This window comes from Sphaerodactylus townsendi, linkage group LG01, assembly GCF_021028975.2.
Source record: "Sphaerodactylus townsendi isolate TG3544 linkage group LG01, MPM_Stown_v2.3, whole genome shotgun sequence".
Lineage (NCBI taxonomy): Eukaryota > Metazoa > Chordata > Lepidosauria > Squamata > Sphaerodactylidae > Sphaerodactylus > Sphaerodactylus townsendi.
Genome location: NC_059425.1, coordinates 12,073,472 through 12,091,979, shown reverse-complemented (window position 1 = coordinate 12,091,979; position 18,508 = coordinate 12,073,472). Strand labels below are relative to the sequence as shown.

Below are 18,508 nucleotides of genomic sequence, written 5' to 3'. Positions count from 1 at the left end.
GGTTGGGAAATACCTGGAGATTTTGGGGGTGGAGCCTGAAAAGGGCGGAGTTTGGGGGACAGGAGGGACTTCAGTGGGGTAGAATGCCACAGAGTTCAAGCAGCCGTTTTCTCCATGTGAACTGATCTCTATCACCTGGAAATCACTTATCCCACGGGATCTCCAGCCAACCCCTGGAGGGTGGCAACTCTACACGAACTCCCTAGTAGCTTCCGAAGTTATAGTCAAAACAATTGCACAAGGTTTACATGAACAGCACTCTATAGGTTTGTAGCTCATGCTTGCTTATTTCAAATATTTTGTAGCCACCTTTCTCCCTTGCAGAACTCAAGGCATCTTATAATATACATATAAGTCTGAAATTCTCTGGGGGCCTTTCCCCACTTTTCCCTCGGCCGCCTTCGCTGCGCACAATTCCCAGAGCACGGCATCCCTGGCGCGCCCCCAGGCGTCCCCACAACCCCACGCTCTGCGCGGGGCCATTAAAAGGCGCCCTTTGCAAGAGCGCCAGGGATGCCTCACAGCTGAGGGGGTGCGACAAGCGGCCCGATGCAGCGCAGCAGAAGCAGTTGCATCGTCACCTTCCCTCTCGAGGGGAGTGCCGGGGGACCCCGCACTACTCTCCTCAAGTAGCGCGGGGCTTAAGGTAAGTGGGGAAAGGCCCTGGGTCAAAGGACGAGTAAGGAAGTAGGGACCTGGGCGGAGATTACTGGCTACATCTGTTTTGTGGTCCTGATCTACCGAGCAACTCTGGAGCAAATACGGGCAGGCCTTCTCCATTCCATGAGGAAGGATAAGTTCTCTATATATCCATTCCTTTGCATGGAGATGAGCCATACCTCGAGCAAAACGCACAGATTACAAGGGTGTAAACAAACTGAAGATCTTGAGACGTGTTTAAGATTATAGGTGTTCTGTGCACTATCCACAAGCTAGCCTTTTACGTCAAGTAGTTTCTGAGGCCACAAAAACTCTTGGTTATTTGGCATGTCGGTAGAAAAGATCTGTGGATGCCCTGAAGCTTTTATGGTGGGGAGGGGAGATGACGGCTCCTACACGCTGTATTTATCTAGTCGTGACGGAGCCTTGTAGGGTACGCTGCTTGGGCAGTCTGATAGCCTATGCGCATAATGGCTTACGAGCATTAGAGATATACAGTGATCACATACAATAGAAAAAACCCATGTGCTATCATTTCTGTTCAATATCATGCAGAAAAAGCTCTTGGTCTTCGGCCTTATTTCTGCCCTGAAGACAGAAAAAGGATCAGGGAGACAAACCTCACCCAAGTGGGGATGAGAAAGGGCAGGAAGACATAAGGAAGAATTGTTCTAGGTTTGAAACATGGAGGCGGTCTGACCTTTGGCATGCTTTGTTTTCTTGCCATCAAGTCGTGGTTGACTTACGGGGCGCGCATTGGGTTTTCAAGGCAAGAGGGGTTCAGAGGTGGTTTGCCTGCCCCCACAGCGCACCCCTGCCATTCCTTGAAGGTCTCCAACAGAAATACTAGCCTGGTTAGCTTCTCTGATCCATAGTTTCATTCATTTATGGTTCAACAGAGCCATATTTTCTTAGGAATGTGTTTTCGCCCCACTTTCTCATCCCCACCCTTTGTGGGGAGTTTTTTTTTTTTTTTGCAAACAGGTTTCGTACAAATTTCTTAAGACAAAATATTTCTGAAAGAATAACGTTTGGAAGCTTTTTTGCTTTGTTTTGGTCAGAGATCTGAAAGAGGCAGTATCGAGCGGAAGCCTGGCTGAAATGCAGTTTTCAAAAGACGCCAGAAGAGACAAACTTTTGTGCGGAACGGCCCCAACCAAACCTGCTTTGCTTTCTACCCAGAGACTGGGAATTCAGGAGGCTGACATTCAGTGGTGGGATTCAGCCGGTTCGCACCACTTTGGCAGAACCGGTTGTTAAAATGGTGCTTGCAAACAACCAGTTGTTAAATTATTTGAATCCTACCACTGCTGGCATTATATGGCACCCAGAACATTGGGTCAGGCGAAAGCTAGACACGTAAGCTGCAGTTGTGAAGAGGTTTAATTGCCATTCTCTCCAGGACCCCAAGAAATGTAATTTTGTGAGAACTACAGTTCCCATGATTCTGTGCAGGGGTTACGGCTAACAACTTTGGGCTGGGAAATCCTGGGGCGCTATCCAGTCTAGGGGAGGCAGGGCTTGGGGACCTCTGTGGTATTTTATTTATTCAGTCACTCGTTCGATTTATATAGAGCCCTTCCCCTTGTGGGCTCAGGGAGACTTCAAACACAAAGTACGGTAACCTTAAAATCAATACAGTCCCTCGGGATAGCATTACAATTAATAATGCCGTACAACCTGCCTTTGAAAGAATCCATTTTCTCCAGGGGAACTGAGCTCTGTAGAAGAAGTGTTTGAATTTTTACTCTTCCCGTTCTCTCCTGTAAGGAGACTCAAGGTGGCTTTATAAAATCCTTCCCTTTCTCCCCCCACAAGAAGCACCTTGTGAGGCAGGCAGGGGCTGAGAGAGTTCAGAGAGAACTGTGAGTGGCCCAAGATCACCCAGCAGGCTTCATGTGGAGGAGTGGGAAAACAAATCCAGTTCCCCAGATAAGAGTCCACTCCTCGTGTGGAGGAGTGGGGAAGCAAACCCAGTTCTCCAGATTAGAGTCCACTGCTCTTAAACTACGACACCACGATAGTTCGGAGATCAGTTGTAATACTGGGAAGTCTCCAGGCCCTACCTGGAGGCTGGCAACCCCAGGGTTTTGATAACTAAGCCACTACTAAAGCTAGGCAAATTGGCCGTATTGATACGGCCTGAGCAGAATTCTTTTGGCAACTTTTGGTCTGTTATTCAGTTTTATAGTACTGCTCTGCATTAATTCAGCAGGGAGTCAGCTCTGGATGGGGCCAGTTCTGATTATTTTGTCACTCTAGGCCAGGGATGGCGAACCTTTTCGAGACCGAGTGCCCAAATTGCAACCCAAAACCCACTTATTTACCGCAAAGTGCCAACACGGCAATTTAACTTGAATACTGAGATTTTTGTTTAGAAAAAACAGTTGGCTTTGAGGCGTGCATTACTCGGGAGTAAGCTTGGTGGTAGTTGGTGGCTTTGCTTTGAAGCAACCGTTCAACACTTCCAACAGGTGAATCACGCATGAAAATCAGTGGGGTTTAACAGCGCTTAACAGGGTTACCTACACTGCTTCCCCAAAACTAGGTCTTCGGTTTAATGCTAATAATCGAGCCCAGCGGCCCAGGCCAGCCTAGATGTGGGGGGCGGGACCTCTACTTGCACGTGCCCACGGAGAGGGCTCTGAGTGCCACCTCTGGCACCCGTGCCATAGGTTCGCCACCACTGCTCTAGGCAAAGTGTTTTCCTCCAGTCGGGGAACAAGTCGAATCATCCGGTCAGGTCTTCCCTCTTTGTCCTACCCAACCAGTCACCTGGGTGACTTACATGGAGAACGGGCGTATATGAAGGACCGTTGCAGGTGATGGACTTTGGGCCCAGTTCTAGATGATGTGCTTCAAGTCAGACCTCCTTTCTGTGAATCTTTCAAGGAATTAAGATCACACAGAGAGGCCCTCTTGACTGTCCCATCGCTCGGTGGGTACAAGAGACGGGGCCTTTTTGGTGCCAGCCCCACAGCCATGCAACAACCGCTACAGGGAGGTTGCAGTTAGCCCCCTCACTTTCAATCTTTCGCGGAAGACAGTTTTATTTAGGACTGCATTTGATTACTGCAGTCCTAAACTGTGGTTTTTTAAAAAGTCCGTTTTGTTTTGTTTTTATGTACTTTATATTCTAAGCTGCCGCCATAAACTCCACAAGGAAGAAAGGCGACCAATAAATGTTTTCAATCAATCAGTCAAATAAATTGATTCTCAAGGCCAGCTCTGGCCAGCGTCTTCTCAACTCCCAAGAGATGGGTTTTGTGGGCTCTGGAAGGGGTCTGAAAGGAGCCTGTGCTGTGCAGCTTGGGACAAAGCTAGACAGCTGACCCCACACCAAAGTTTCACATTCCCCTAAACCAGCGGCTTCAAACATGGTTTGGGGTCCCCAAGTTGGGTGGGGAGACCCCCTACACATGCTGAGTTTTGGAAGAATGCACTACTGGCTCTCATGTAAAGAAACCAAAATAGGAAAGGCTCCTGCATTTCGATGCCTTTGCCTGAAAGATGAAGTGATAGGACTGTCAGACAAAGAAATTCAAGTGGTGAGGACTTCTCCCCCAGCTTTGACCCTCAGCCTTTTCCTCACTAGAGTCTCCCTCAGTTCTCAGCTGGAACTTTGTGTCCCTGGCAGTCTTGGTCTGGTCTCCAGGGTTGGGGCCTCCACACAGGGGAAGTCATAAATGTAGCTGGCTCCCCACTTGATGTCATATGACTGGGGTGGCCGATGGTGGCAGCTCAGCCAGGCCCCCAGGCCTGAGAGGATTGAAGACCCTGCCCTCCAACACACATTCACATTTCCCAAGATGTGTGTGTGGAGAAATGCAGCTGTGCTTTTGCTTTTCAGGCAACGGACCCGACAGCCAGCAAATTAGATAGATGGATGGATGGATGGATGGATGGATGGATGGATGGATGGATGGATGGATGGATGGATGGATGGATGGATGGATGGATGGATGGATGGATGGATGGATGGATGGATGGATGGATGGATAGATAAAATGGAGGCCTGTTTGAATTTTCTGGCTACTTGGAAATGATCTGGCGCTAGAAGTCAAGTAGAATAACAGAATCACAAAAGGTGGAAAAGACCACCAGGGCCATCCAGTCCAACCTGCTGCCATGTAGGAACACACAATCAAAGCACTCCTGACAGATGGCCATCCAGCCTCTGTTTAAAAGACTCCAAAGAAGACTCCACCACCCTCCGAGGCAGCGTATTCCACAGTCAAGCAACCCCCACCATCAGGAAATTCTTCCTACTGTTTACGTGGAATCTCTTTTCCTTCACCTTGAACCCATGACTCCTGGTCCTAGTCTCTGGAGCACCAGAAAACAAACTTGCTCCCTCTTCAACATAACATAACATTCCTTCAAATACTGAAACATGGCTATCTTGTCATCCCTTAACTTCTCTTCTCCAGACTAAACATACCCAGCTCCCTAAAGTTTGTCCTCGTAGGGCATTGATTCCAGACCTTTTACCGTTTTGGTTGCCCTCCCCTGGACCTGTTCCAGCTTGTCAATATCCTTCTTGAATTGTGGTGTCCAGAACTGGACAACATATTCCTGGTGAGGTCTGATTTAACTTCGCCGCTGCCAGTCCCAAGCCTGGATGTGAAAGGAGGGGGGTTGAGCATTGGGCTAGGAACCCGTCCCCGTGAAACCCCAATTGCTATGGAAACAACAAAAAGAACTTAAAACGTTTCTGGTATTCCAGGTGAGTTCTGACCGAGTAAACCTGGTTAATTTCTGGATTGGAATCAAAGAAGCCTCCCCTCCCCTGGAAATCTGTTGCACGGCTCCTGCCCTGGTCTGGCGCCATTTTTGTTGATTCTCCTTTCTCTCCATTCCATTTTTCTCCATTCCATTTCTCTCCATTCCATTCCATTTCGGCTCAGGCTGCAAGCTCTTGCCAAAAAGGGGGGAAAAAAGATAGCATGTATTGAGGGCAGTGGTGGGATTCAGCCGGTTCGCACCACTTCGGCAGAACCGGTTGTTAAAATGGTGCTTGTAAACAATCAGTTGTTAAATTATTTGAATCCCACCACCAGAACCGGTTGTTAAATTATTTGAATCCCACCTAAATGTTTTGGAATAATATGAAAACGATGGGTGCCATTGTCTTGTTGATTCATAGACTTAGTTCTACTTTATAGTTTCCTTCACAACATTAATACCACTTCCACAGGTTTTATGCTGTTTTATATATCTATATCTCTTTATCTATCTAGTCAAAGGTCATGTATGTTAGCTCCACAGCCCAAACACAGGGAATCGTCACTGGATCGCAGCAGCTAGAGAAAGCGGTGAGGTTCACCTACTGGGGCTGTATGATCCCCCGGAATGGAGATGCAGAGGCAGATGTCAGGTGCCGCATTGGGAAGGCTGCAGCCATTTTTCGGAGAATGAACAAGATCTGGTGCTCGCCAACCATTGCCCTAAAGACCAAACTCCACCTATTCACCTTAATTATGATCCCGACAGCCATTTATGCTAGTGAGACCTGGAAGGCATCAACAAGTATCAACAACGGGCTCAACGTTTTCCAACAGAACTGCCTACGCCGAATCCCGAAGATCTGATATTATGACCACGTCGCTAACGAAGAGGTGCTCTGAAGAAGCGGCATGTGCGAACTCCATACCATCGTTGCACACAGAAGACTTTGACGGGCTGGCCACGTCCTTCACATGGAGAATGATTGGATCCCAAAGATGGCAACGAGGTGGATACCTCCTGATGCCAAATGACAGCGAGGAAGCCCCCAAATCACCTGGAGGAGAACATTTGAGCAACACCTGACGGCACTGAATATTTCACGGGAAGAGGTTGAAACACTCGCCCAAGACTAGAAATGTTGGAGAATACTTGTTGACCAATATGCTACTGGGCATGATGGATTTGATGGTGATGATGATATCTATCTATATCTAACTATATATCTATCTATATCTGCATCTATCTATCTACCTATAGAAAGAGAGAGATAATTTGTAAGTCATCATAAATAATAGTTTTTGACATCCAGTAATAATTCATAAGTATAACTTGTAACAATATACATAATACGACAGTAACCAAAATCAGTAATACGCAGAATGGCGAATCGTACCATGAATAGCAGCAGATGGAATTTCTGGATAACTTTCATATGTCAAAACTCTGTTCACCAGTACTGCCTATAACCTTTGGGGGTGATATTAATATTGTGAGGAAAGCAATAAAGTAGAACTAAGTCTGTGAATCAACAAGACAATGGCACTCCTCATTTTCATATTACTCGTAAACGGTTAGCCCCAGCACATGTTATCCTTTGCTTTTCTTTCTGCACTGACTTCTATGTTCCAGTACTATACGCCCCAAAAATGTGGACCTTCAACACCCTTTTAAAAAAATCCTCAGGTCTTGGGAAACGACGCCCCTGTTGAATTCAACCTACATTACAGGCATCTGGCCCTTTTGTGCTATGTTATCTCCTAGTTTAAGGACCCTCAACATGGTCCCCATGGGCAGCTTGGCGCCTGTTGGCACCTTTCCTGGCACCCACCCACTGCTTCTTGGAAGTGGGTGGGGCTAGGTGGGGCTTTTGCTCAGCAGGGCTTCTGATTGGCTACGTAGATGAAAAGGCATCCTGTTAGAGCCGCTGCCTGAAATGTTGAAGGGTTACTGCTGAAATTATATATATATCCTCAATCCCTGACATTTTGTGGTTGGCTCCACTTTGTGCAGCAGCCATTTTGTGATTAGTTCCACCTACTGCAGCAGCCATTTTGTGATTAGCTCCACCTACTGGAACAGCCATTTTGAGGTGGTGACTACTGCCATGTCAGAATTCTGAAGGTGCCTGCAGGCTCAAAACGGTTGGGGATCTCTGCCCTAGTCTTTTACTCTTAGTTTGTCACATTCTAGAAATCCCAAAGTTCTTTCTGAAGGTTGACCGGTCAACGTCACATGTGGGCTGCGTTCCTTTCACGACGGCCGATTTCTTCTCAGCTGATTCTGTCGCTTTTTGGCCATTTTTCCCCCTCTCCCTTGAGATGAATATGTTGATTACATGCTTGTTTGGAATTCAAAATCATACAGACTATCAAAACGCTCAGGATTATCGGAATGATGTAGTCAGAACCGTGGGCTCCCAGGGTATGAAGGCAAAGAGAGAACTCCGAGGTTACTGAAAAGTTTTGTTACTGGGTAAACATGCCTAAAATGCAGTTGAATTCTGGCAGATGTAGACAGCTGTTTTGGCAACCAGCCTAAGGAATAAGGCAGGGATTCGGTCTGCTCAGTCCTCCTGATGCAGTCCAGTGGCCAAAAGCAATCTCTCACGTAGGTTTGGTTCCATAATAGAGCTGGTTTTGGCTAGCGGTAAGGGTTTGGGAGATACGGAGTTACATGCATTCAGGCATCATATACATGACCTGCAAGGAGAGCTGTAAACACGGAAATGTGTGAACTGCAGTTCTTTAACATTCTGGAAAACCTTTTACTTTTCCTTATGCAAAAAGGTGGAAAAACAGTTTCGGTTCTTTTGCCAAACCTTGAATAAATTTGATAGGAGTGTTATGGGAAAAACTAAATTGCTTTTTTTGGAGGGGGGGACTCAGGGAGTCCCAGATGTGCTCACTCCTCAAGAAGTCCTGGTGGGAAGTAATACAGAATGAAGGATTCTTTTGCCATCATTGCTCCAACAGCAAAGCCATCGACTTTCCCGAATGAAGGGAAAGGGGAAAGGGACAGTCTCGGTGGCATATGACAGTGGCCTTGGACACGAAGATTCGTGGGTGGACTTTTTGGGATTGAGAGCGACGAGAGAGTTGCTTGGTTCAACAGAGAGCAATTAGTCCAAAGTCAAGCGTGAGATCGTCGGGGGCTCGCCTGAATTATTATTTCAAAGGAAGAAAACTGAACAGCAATTAGTTGGCAGTGTGACATGATTCGCTCCAAGTCCAGTCTATAAGAGGAGTATGGTTATGGCCAGGAACAAGACTCCCGTGGCTACTACCACCAGGGACACCTCTGGGATCCGGCCACTGTTGAGCGTGACTTCGTACGCGGTGATTTCCTCTCGGTAGCCTTCTTCTTTGGAGGTGCACTTGAAGATTCCCTGGCCCATGGGATTGCTCTCCCCAAAACGAAGGGTGCAGGATTCCTCATCCACAGAGCAAGCGTATTCTGTGGAATCATCCTTGACCCATGTGTAGGTGGCGTGGTGGGAGCGCAGAGGGCACGGCAAGTAGATATAGCTGGTCGTGTCCACGCTCACTTTCTTGAGAGCTTCCTGGTTTTTCCGTTCTTCGGAATTTAGAGTTTCGAATGAAGAGAGAGAGAGAGAGAGAGAGAAACAGGGGGAGAAATCATTTTTAGATATCGGATATTTTTAGCTGATCTGTCAAATTTGGCTACTTGAGAGCCACAGGAGGGAATTTTGCCATAATGACTGCTGCAGCCAACAGTGCGCTTTTTTTTCAAGCTACCAGGTTGTCCACAGCTCATGCTTGGAGCTCTCTGTTACCACTCAGTCAGGGAAGACACACAACGAATGCTTACCTTCAACACCTTTGCAAACATCCGTGGACTTTGGATCCAGGCTTTGAAGCAAGCTGTTGGAGGAAAAGGCAGAGAGAGAGAGAGAGAACAAATGAGAGGCTGGTGATTGTGGGGGACAGGCAAGAGGTCAATTCCTTCTCATGGGGACCCCAACATGGTTCCCATGGGCACCTTGGCACCTGCCAACGCACTTCCTAGTTGTTGTCAGCTGTCTTTAAGAAGTGGGTGGGGCCAGCTGAGGCTTTTGCCCAACATGGCTTTTGACTGGCCACTGGAGATTTGATTGGCCATGCAATTTTTTTTTGCAACATTGCTTAGCAGAAGCCGCCACCGCAGAACAGGGATCTTCATTGGGTGACTGAAGATAAGCTGCAGCAGCCATTTTGTGGCCGGTTCCGCCTCTGAGGGCAGCCATGTCGCGGCTGCGCCCGTCACGCCGCCTCAGAATTCCAAAGATGCCCACAGAAAGGTTGGGGATCTCATCCTTAGAGAATATAGGCATCCCATGGATTCTGCAACCAATGTTCTCTGCTCTGGGGTCTGCTTCCTTCTGACCCATTCTCAGCATTCCTAAATCCCATCATCCCTAAAACCACTTTACTCTTGAACATCTGAGGACTGGAGGCAGGTTTGTCTACATGGGTTCCTACCAACATCTTCTATAAGCCTACCCTGGAAAGTTTTCTACGGGGCTTTCCCCACTGACAGAGTTGAACTGGTTTCTACCTAGGTTTGCCTCAGTGAATCCCCACTGCCACCGAGCTCAACATTGTTTTGTCTCAGTCCCCCCCCCCCCCAGAACTGCGACATCCTTGTCGCAGTTATGAACTACACTTTCCTGCCGGAACAAGGCCGATACCGCTTCGAAGCTTCGAAGTGGGGAAGCATCGAAACAACACCTCATTCGTTCAACCAATCACGAGCCGCTTTTGTGGCATGTGCAGAACGGGAGTATGACTCTTTCCCCTGGCTAAATCTTTTCCCCTTCCTCTGCCATTGACTTTGCCCTCTGCACCTTAAAGTTGCAACATGGACTGTGGATCTGTGGCAGAGAGCTTGCTTTGCTTGTGGAAAATCCCCGGTTCAATTCCCAGTATCTCCAGTTAAAAAGATCTTAAGTGGCAAAGGGCTTTCCTCTGCCTGAGAGTCGGACAATGACTGCCAATCAGAATAGAGAATCGTGAGGTAGACGGGCCACAAATCGGAGCCTGCAGAAGACAGCACCTTCTTCTCTAGGAGAGATTCCATGGCTCATAATAGAGCACCTTCCTTGAACATAGAAGGTCTCCAGCATCTTTGGCTAAAGAGGATCTGGAACATATTTGCTCTTCTTGAGATTCCGAAGGGTTGCTACCCGCATGGTGTCGTGTTTAAGAGCAGCCGTCTCAAATCTGGGGAACTGGATTTGTTTCCCAGCTCCTCCATATGAAGCCTACAGGGTTACCCTTGGCCAGTCCTAGTTCTCTCCAAATCCTCTCAGTCTCACCTACCTCAGTCCCACCTACAAGTGTATATTGTGCAGGGGAGAGGGAGGGGGAGGTGATTATAAGCCTCTTTGAGAATCCTTAAGATAGAAAAAAGTGTTGCATAAAAACCAACTCGTCTTCCTGCTCTTCCACATGAGCAGTGAACTCTAGTATGAACAACCAGGTTCGATTCCCCCCTCTCTTACAAACTGTGTGTGTGGTGGGGAAGGAGTGGGAACGAGACGGTATGATTCTTTTAAGTTTTCATCTATCTTTTTTATAAACTATTTTTAAATTAACCATTGATCCTCCTTGATCTGAGATTGCAAATGCCTTACTGTGTTTTTTTTAATGTGTTGCAGACCAGGTGAGCCCTCTGGGAAGGAGGGATAACAGCTGCAGAAGTTTGCCATTTATATCCCCTTTCACATCCTGCATGTGAGCTCCCAAAGGGAGCTTACAATCCCTTTCCCTTCCCCCTCACAACAAACACCTGGTGGGCCACTGCGAGTAGCAGAGAGCTGGACTAGATGGACTCTGGTCTGATCCAGCTGGCTTGTTCTTATGTTCTTATTTTAGAATGTTATTGGCGTTTTTATAATTTTAATGTTTCATGTTCTGGGAATTTAAACCAGTTCCTCCAGATTACTGCACTGCTTTTAACGTGTTGTAACCCTCTTAGCCCTGACGCCACTGCTGTATGGTGATCTCATATAAGCTTGCCCATTAGGGATCATATAAAAATATGATCAATAAAAAAAGGTAAAGAAAAAGAGGGATATAAAAACCGACTCTTCACAGAATTTCAGTTCCTAATGTGAGGATTGATGGAACTGTCTCAGCCTGTGCTGTGGATATTTTCTCTGCTCAGGGCCCCTCCCTTGACTGTGTCTTTTCTTTACTGTTTGTGGTGAGTGACAGGGAACAGCGCTGACTTTCAGGTGTGATTGCGCATTTCATGAACAAATGGACCTGTGTGTGCAGCATCTCATAAGGAGATGGGTCTGGAGTGCCAACTGCCCCCAACAGCAACACAAACATGGGGACTGAAGCCCACACCTCCATGGCACCCCCAGGTTAAGAAATCAGTGGTTGCACCCCACAGCTCAGTGCTGCCACTGCCTTTCCTTTTGCGGCATACCTGCCACTGTAATTTCCAGACTGAGAGACAGCTGAACAGGTGTGGCCATTCGGGTCCCACCCGCAATACGGGTCACGGGCCAAGACGCAATTCCAGCAGGTGTCTTTGTACTGGTCGCAATCCGCCAGTGAGAGGCGCACCACCTCGAACTCGGTGCTCACATACAGATGACCCTGCAAGAACGAAGCTGAGTTATAGGTAAGGCAGAAAAGGAGCAAGGGAACGGTGGATCACTTGGAACGCTTCTAGGGGGTGCAAACGAAGGCACTTTTCCTGATGAGGGACAAGAGCATTCCCAGTAGGAAAAGAATGCCTGGGAAAAGGCAATCGCAAAACTTGGGAGATATCAGACCCGCATCTGATCAAGGAAGGGAACGAGCCCAGATAGCATAATGGCTCTTTCCGCACAAATCACCCAAAACCAGAGGTGGGATTTAGCCGGTTCGGACCGGTTTGACCAAACTGATAGTTAAATGGTGAATTCCGCCATGCCAGGCTGCTCGTTCAGCCGGCCTCCACTGGCTGAATGAGCAGTGTGGAGGGGCCGCCACAGAGTGCCCCTCGGCCCAGCCCCGCCACTCCTGCGGAGGCAGCCTGAAGAGCCGGGCCGAGGGGATGAGGCTCATGTGGATGCCCAAGCCCAGCCCTTCAGCCAGGGCAGCCTGGTGCGGCCGGGCCAAGGGGTGAGACCACTGCCACCCTCCTCCACCAACTAAGGTAAGTGGGGCATCGGGGTGTGGGGAAGGGGGGCGAACCGGTGTCTAACTCTTTTGAATCCCATCAGTGCCTAAAACTGATGAGTTTTAGGCACTGATGGGATGTAAAATGTTTCCAGTTCCCCACTTTACTATGATGTTTGTTTGCACTCACTTCCTCAAAGTGATTCATGGATATCATGAGGGTCTCCCCACCCCTTTTTTTCGAGCTATTTGTTGAATCAAATCTTCGGTGCTTCTGGTTGCAATTCTCTGTGGATCATATAATCGATGTTTCAAAGATTTTACACCCCCGGATTAAAAAGACACACAGAAGCGATGAAAATAAACCAGGAGGGGGAACCGAGAGTGAACTCAGCAACATGATAAAATGGCACCGAGGAGGAAGCTTGGGGACAAATGGCAGGGAAAGACAAAGCAGAGTGAAGACATTTTGAAAACAGTTCAGACTAAAGAATCATTTTCAAAGGGGATTCATTTAAAACGTTTCCAGGCTGGGAATAAAACGTTTTTTGGAATGAAAGGGGGGTAAAAACAGTGCGGAACATCATGGAGGAAATGTTTTATTTCCTGCCTTAAAATGTTTTAAAAGATTTGAGCGGAAAGGGCCGGCAGTGGCCACTTGGACCAGAGAACAGGTCTGTCCTGGAAAATTTCATAGGGGGTCACCTGGCCATGGATAGGAAAGGAGATACCGGTTCAAAGTTTGTGTGCCTCTTACCATAGTAGTATCTAGGACCATGTTGGAGATGGGAGCTTCTTTTTTGAAGGGGCTTAACTCGGCAATGATCACTGTTTGGTCTCCTTTTTGAAGCACCTTGTGGATCTTCCCTTGGTCTGTCAGAAAGAAAGAAGGTTCAACAATGGGATTCCCAGAGCAACAGTCTGGGTAGGGTTTCCAGTTCTGGGTTGGAGAATTCATGAAGATGGGTACATGTGTTGGACTTTTTGTGTCAATAGCCTAATGTACAAACATTATTTCATTATTTAGTTGATTGATCCTGTTTTGTATTTTGCAATTCCTCCGTGGTTGTTTATATGGGTCCGTTGACCATGATATACTGGTGAATGAAAAATAATGCTAGGAATGGTTGAAAAAGAGGAAGACCCAATTTGAGATGGATTGACTCTATCAAGGAAACCTTGACTCTCGGTTTGCAAGACCTGAGCAAGGCTGTTAACAGTAAGATATTTTGGAGGACATCGATTCACAGAGTGGCCAGGAGTCGAAAGCGACGGGACACCACTTAATACAACACACATTTATTTATTTATTTATTTATTTATTTATTTATTTATTTATTTATTTATTTATTTATTTATTTATTTATTTATTTATTTATTTATTGTTTCGGCTTTTATACCGCCCCATCCCCAAGGGGCTCTGGGCGGTGTACAGCACAAGCATAAATAAAATGAATTACTAAAATCTTTAAAACAGCGATACAAACATAATGATAATAATAGTAGAGGCGTCCGACCAACCCCACTTTAAAATTCTCCCCAGGAAAGAAGGGAGGAGGAAAGCGGCAAGTCATATTGGGTGAATTTATTGCCTAGATGGAAAGGCCAACTGGGGAAAGACTCCCATATCAGCAGCTGGTTCCTCAAAGGCCCAGTGAAACAACTCCGTTTTGCAGGCCCTCGGAGTTCGCCATGGATCCCGCATGAGACAGACAGCTGGTGGGGAGTGTTCCCACCAGGCTGGGAGCCAGGGCAGTAAAGGCCCTAGCCAGCGTGAAGACCAACCACGCATCATTGAGGGGAGCCAGGGACCACTAATAGGGTGGCCTCCACCGAGCCGGGAGAGGCCGTTACGGGGACATATAGAGGTGATGCGGTCACCGAAGATCACGAGGGAGTCCACAGGCAGCGTAGGGCCTTGAGGGTCAACACCAGCACCTTGAAGAAGATGACCCGGAACTCCACGGGGAATGATACAGCTGGCGCAACACAGGCTGAATGGTGATCGTAAATGGCGCTGCCTGTAGGTAAGTAGCGCCGCTGCGTGTTGGACCAGCTTTAGTCTCCGGATCCAACGCATGGGAAGACCAGCAATGGCCCGAGTTACAATAGTCCAATCTAAGGAGGTGACAGTTGCATGGATCACAGTGGCTAGGTCAGCTTGGGAGAGGAAAGGAGCCAGCCGCCGGGCAGACCTGACTTGAAGGTGGAAGAAGGCAACCGGGTTTACATGGGCCACCTGGGTCTCCCATTGAGAGAGACAAATCCAGGTGGACCCCCAGACTTGCGCGCGGAGGGTGTCGGCGTCAATGAGACCCCCTCTCACACCGGTGGCTGGAAGATCCCTGTACCAGCGGCCCAAGCCAGAGGAGTCTCCGTCTTCCGATGGATTCAGTTTTAACCTGCTCTGCTGCAGCCAAGCAGCAACCGCCTCCAAACTGGTGCTGGAGAGCCGCAGAGGCGGTGACCGCTCCCCCCTCCATCAACAGAATGAGCTGCATGTCATCAAGCGTACTGATGGCAGGTCAGCCCAAAACTCCGTACCAGTTGAGCAAGGGGTCGCATGTAGATATTGCATAGCCCAGTGGGGATAAGGTAGAGCCCCCTGGGGTACACCACAATCAAGCAGGCACTTCCGGGAGAGCCTGATCCCCGCACCTCACTTGCCCCGACTTCGACCCTGGAGAAGCGAGGCAATCCACTGAAGGACATTACCCCGCACCCAGGAGGCTGACCCAGGTGGTGGGTCAAAGGGTGCGTGGTCGACCACATCCAAGCCCTGCGGTGAGATCCCCAACAACACCAGCAAGCCAGTCCTCTCAGTCCCAGGCTGAATACAGAGTGTATCTGTGACAGCGTGACGAGGAGCAGTCCTCTGTCCCATGCCTGGCATACAGGCTTGGACCAGGAGAGGGTGAGAAAGCCAATCACGTCATCCAGAAAGCCTTGAAGCTGCTCCAACACCACTCTCTCAAGTACCTTCCCCAGAAGCGAGAGATTACAAAGGGGCAGGCGGTGAGTGGCCAGATCCCTTGGATCTAACGGTGGTCTTTTTAAGAGTGGGCGGACCACTGCCTCCTTCAACCCATCTGGGAAGACTCCTTGCTCGAGGGAGCCATTGATGATACTCAACAGATGGGGTCGTAGCTCCATCCTGCAAGTTTTTACAAGCCAGGATGGGCACGGATCCAGAGGGCAGGTAGTTGGTCTAACAGCAGCCAAGGCCCTGTCAACAGCGGCTTCGGAGAGCAAGGAAAACTGGGCCAAACAAGGGCCTGAAGACGGCAAGGGAGCCTCCAGTTCACTAATTGTAGCCAACGTGGGGGGAAGATCCTGGCGGAGCGACATGACCTTGTCCGCAAAAAAGCTCATAAAAGCCTCACAGCTGATGCTCAGTTACTTCCATACTCTAGTCCACAGGTGTCAAACTCGCAGCCCTCCAGATGTTATGGACTACAGTTCCCATCATCCTTTGCCAGCATGATGCTGGTAGGGGATGATGGGAACTGTACTCCATAACATCTGGGAGGGCACGAGTTGGACACCTTTGCTCTAGTCTAATACTCCTAGCCATACTAGACAGCAGCAGAAAACAAATGCTTCCCACTATGGAGCAAAGCCACCAGTGGGGGTCCCACGAGGGTCGGTATCGGGACTGGTGCTTTCAATTTGTGAATCAATGACCTGGAATCAGGAAGAAGCCATCCTGTCTCTCCAGAGACCTCTCCAGGCCGAGCTCACCTGTTCCAAGGAAGAGGACGTCACGAGTCACGTTGCTGGCATCTCGCGCCCTGTCCGCCACAACTCGGGTGTAGGTCTCGTTCTCGAGAAGGTAGAGGGGACGCTGCCCTTCTGGGTAGATGACCGTCTCTATTTCGGGGTGCTCTTTAATGATGGTCAGGGTATTTTTGGAAGTCTGGGAACTTGACGCAACGCACTGCGGTAGTGACAAGAAAACAGACAAAGGCCATTTAGGTCAGTGAACTGACAAGCATCTCTGGATTGGGACATTCTGGGAGATTTGGGGGGGCGGAGCCTAGGGAGGGCCAGATGTGGGGAGGGTAGAGACCGCAGTGGGCTGTACTACCATGGAGTCCACCTTCCAAAGAAGCCATTTCCTCCAGGGGAACTGCTCTCTTACCTGGAGACCAATTGTAACTTCAGGAGACCTCCAGCCACTACCTGGAGACTCAAACATAAACCACCTTGCACTGGAATGGCGTAGTGGTTAAGAGCAGGTGGACTCTAATCTGGAGAACCGGGTATGATTCTCAACTCCTTCACCTGAGTGGCGGAGGCTTATCTGATGAACCAGATATGTGTCCACACTCCTGCCTTCCTGCTGGGTGACCTTGGGCTAGTCCCAGTTCTCTCAGAACTCTCTCAGCCCCACCTACATCCCAAGGTGTCTGTTGTGGTGAGAGGAAGGGAAAGGAGCTTGTAAATCACTTTGAGTCTCCTTACAGGAGAGAAACGTGGTGTGTAAATCCGAACTCTTTTTCTTCTTCTTAGTACTGAATTATTATTTTTTTAAACCCCCACCTTTACTGGACAGTCAAGGTGCCTACCAAACTCTTTTGGTGCAGCAGTGGCATAGGAGGCTAAGAGCTCGTGTATCTAATCTGGAGGAACCGGGTTTGATTCCCAGCTCTGCCGCCTGAGCTGTGGAGGCTTATCTGGGGAATTCAGATTAGCCTGTGCACTCCCACACACGCCAGCTGGGTGACCTTGGGCAAGTCACAGCTTCTCGGCGCTCTCTCAGCCCCACCTACCTCACAGGGTGTTTGTTGTGAGGGGGGAAGGGCAAGGAGATTGTAAGCCCCTTTGAGTCTCCTGCAGGAGAGAAAGGGGGGATATAAATCCAAACTCTTCTTCTTCTTCTTTTAACTCTTCTTAAATATAATATACACAACAATTATGAAAAACACATTCCTTAGATAATTCTCACATCTTAATCTAATTGAACCTAGACGCGATTAGAAGAGTTAACGAGGATTTGGTAGACATTTTGAGTGTCCAGTAAAGGTTTTTAAGTCACTCAGTACTGAGTATTGTCAGCCGACAGGTAGTTAATGTTTCCATTTTCTTTTGCAGCTTCCCTTTTTTTTTTTTTTTTAGTACAGGTGGAACCACCGAGGTTCCAGCTGCAACCTTAGCTTGAGCTCAGCGATTTTTAAAAGCGGGCCTGCACGTTTTCACAAACACTTACCACCAAGGGGAAATGTATTTAGTTAAAATATTTCTATGATGCCTTTCCACCAGATGAGGGTTCCCCAGGCATGAACATAAAAACATTAAAATTTGAAGTATTTGTTGGGGTCCATCCCTGGGATTAATTTTAGGAGTTCTAGTTTTGCTGGAAGTAAAGTGGGGATCTTGTTAGTTTTCAGAAGCTAATCGTGGTCTGCCTTGGGTAGTACTTGGATGGGATTTGACCAAGGAAGTCCAGGGTCGCTAGGTAGGAAATGACAAAACACCTCTATATGTCTTTGGACTAGAGGCAGAGGTGGGATCCAGCAGGTTCTCACAGGTTCCCGAGAGTAGGTTATTAATTATTTGTGTGTGCCGAGAGGGGGTTACTAATTGGTGATTTTGCCACGTGATTTTTGCCTTAGTTACGCCCCTCCTCTCAGCAGTAGCGCGCAGAACTTGAAGCAGTCTAGCAGGAGGTGCACCGGCGTGCGTGGCAGCCCTCGCCCTGCGTGCATTAGTTTCCCGCCCTTGGGACTGGCTGGCGGCTGCATCCTTGCCACAGCCCCGCCCAGGAATGCCCCGCCCCCGGAATGCCCGGCCATGCCCCCATCGTGCCCCGCCCAGCCCCATTGGCGCTACGCCACAGTTTGAATTCCACCACCATGGGAACCTGTTACTAAATTTTTTAGATCCCACCACTGACTAGAGGTGTAGATCCAAGGGGACGGGGACATGACACACTGGGCATACACCCCTGTGAGGGTGTGGTGAGGGCATTCTGGGGTGTGGCGGGGGTGTTCCAGGGCAGGACG

General features: G+C 48.5%; 1 protein-coding gene across 1 annotated transcript in view; it reads right to left on the bottom strand.

The window, feature by feature from the left end:
* Positions 1-8,531: 8,531 nt before the first annotated feature.
* LOC125436629 (semaphorin-4D-like) overlaps positions 8,532-18,508 on the bottom strand; it is a 51,583-nt gene continuing 41,606 nt past the window's right edge. The window contains exons 6-10 of the mRNA XM_048503807.1: positions 16,245-16,440; positions 13,261-13,376; positions 11,824-11,996; positions 9,217-9,269; positions 8,532-8,961 (exon numbers count right to left, since the gene is read on the bottom strand). Of these exons, the coding sequence (XP_048359764.1) occupies positions 8,621-8,961; positions 9,217-9,269; positions 11,824-11,996; positions 13,261-13,376; positions 16,245-16,440 (879 nt within the window). The 3' untranslated portion in view covers positions 8,532-8,620. The remainder of the gene's footprint in view (positions 8,962-9,216; positions 9,270-11,823; positions 11,997-13,260; positions 13,377-16,244; positions 16,441-18,508) is intronic.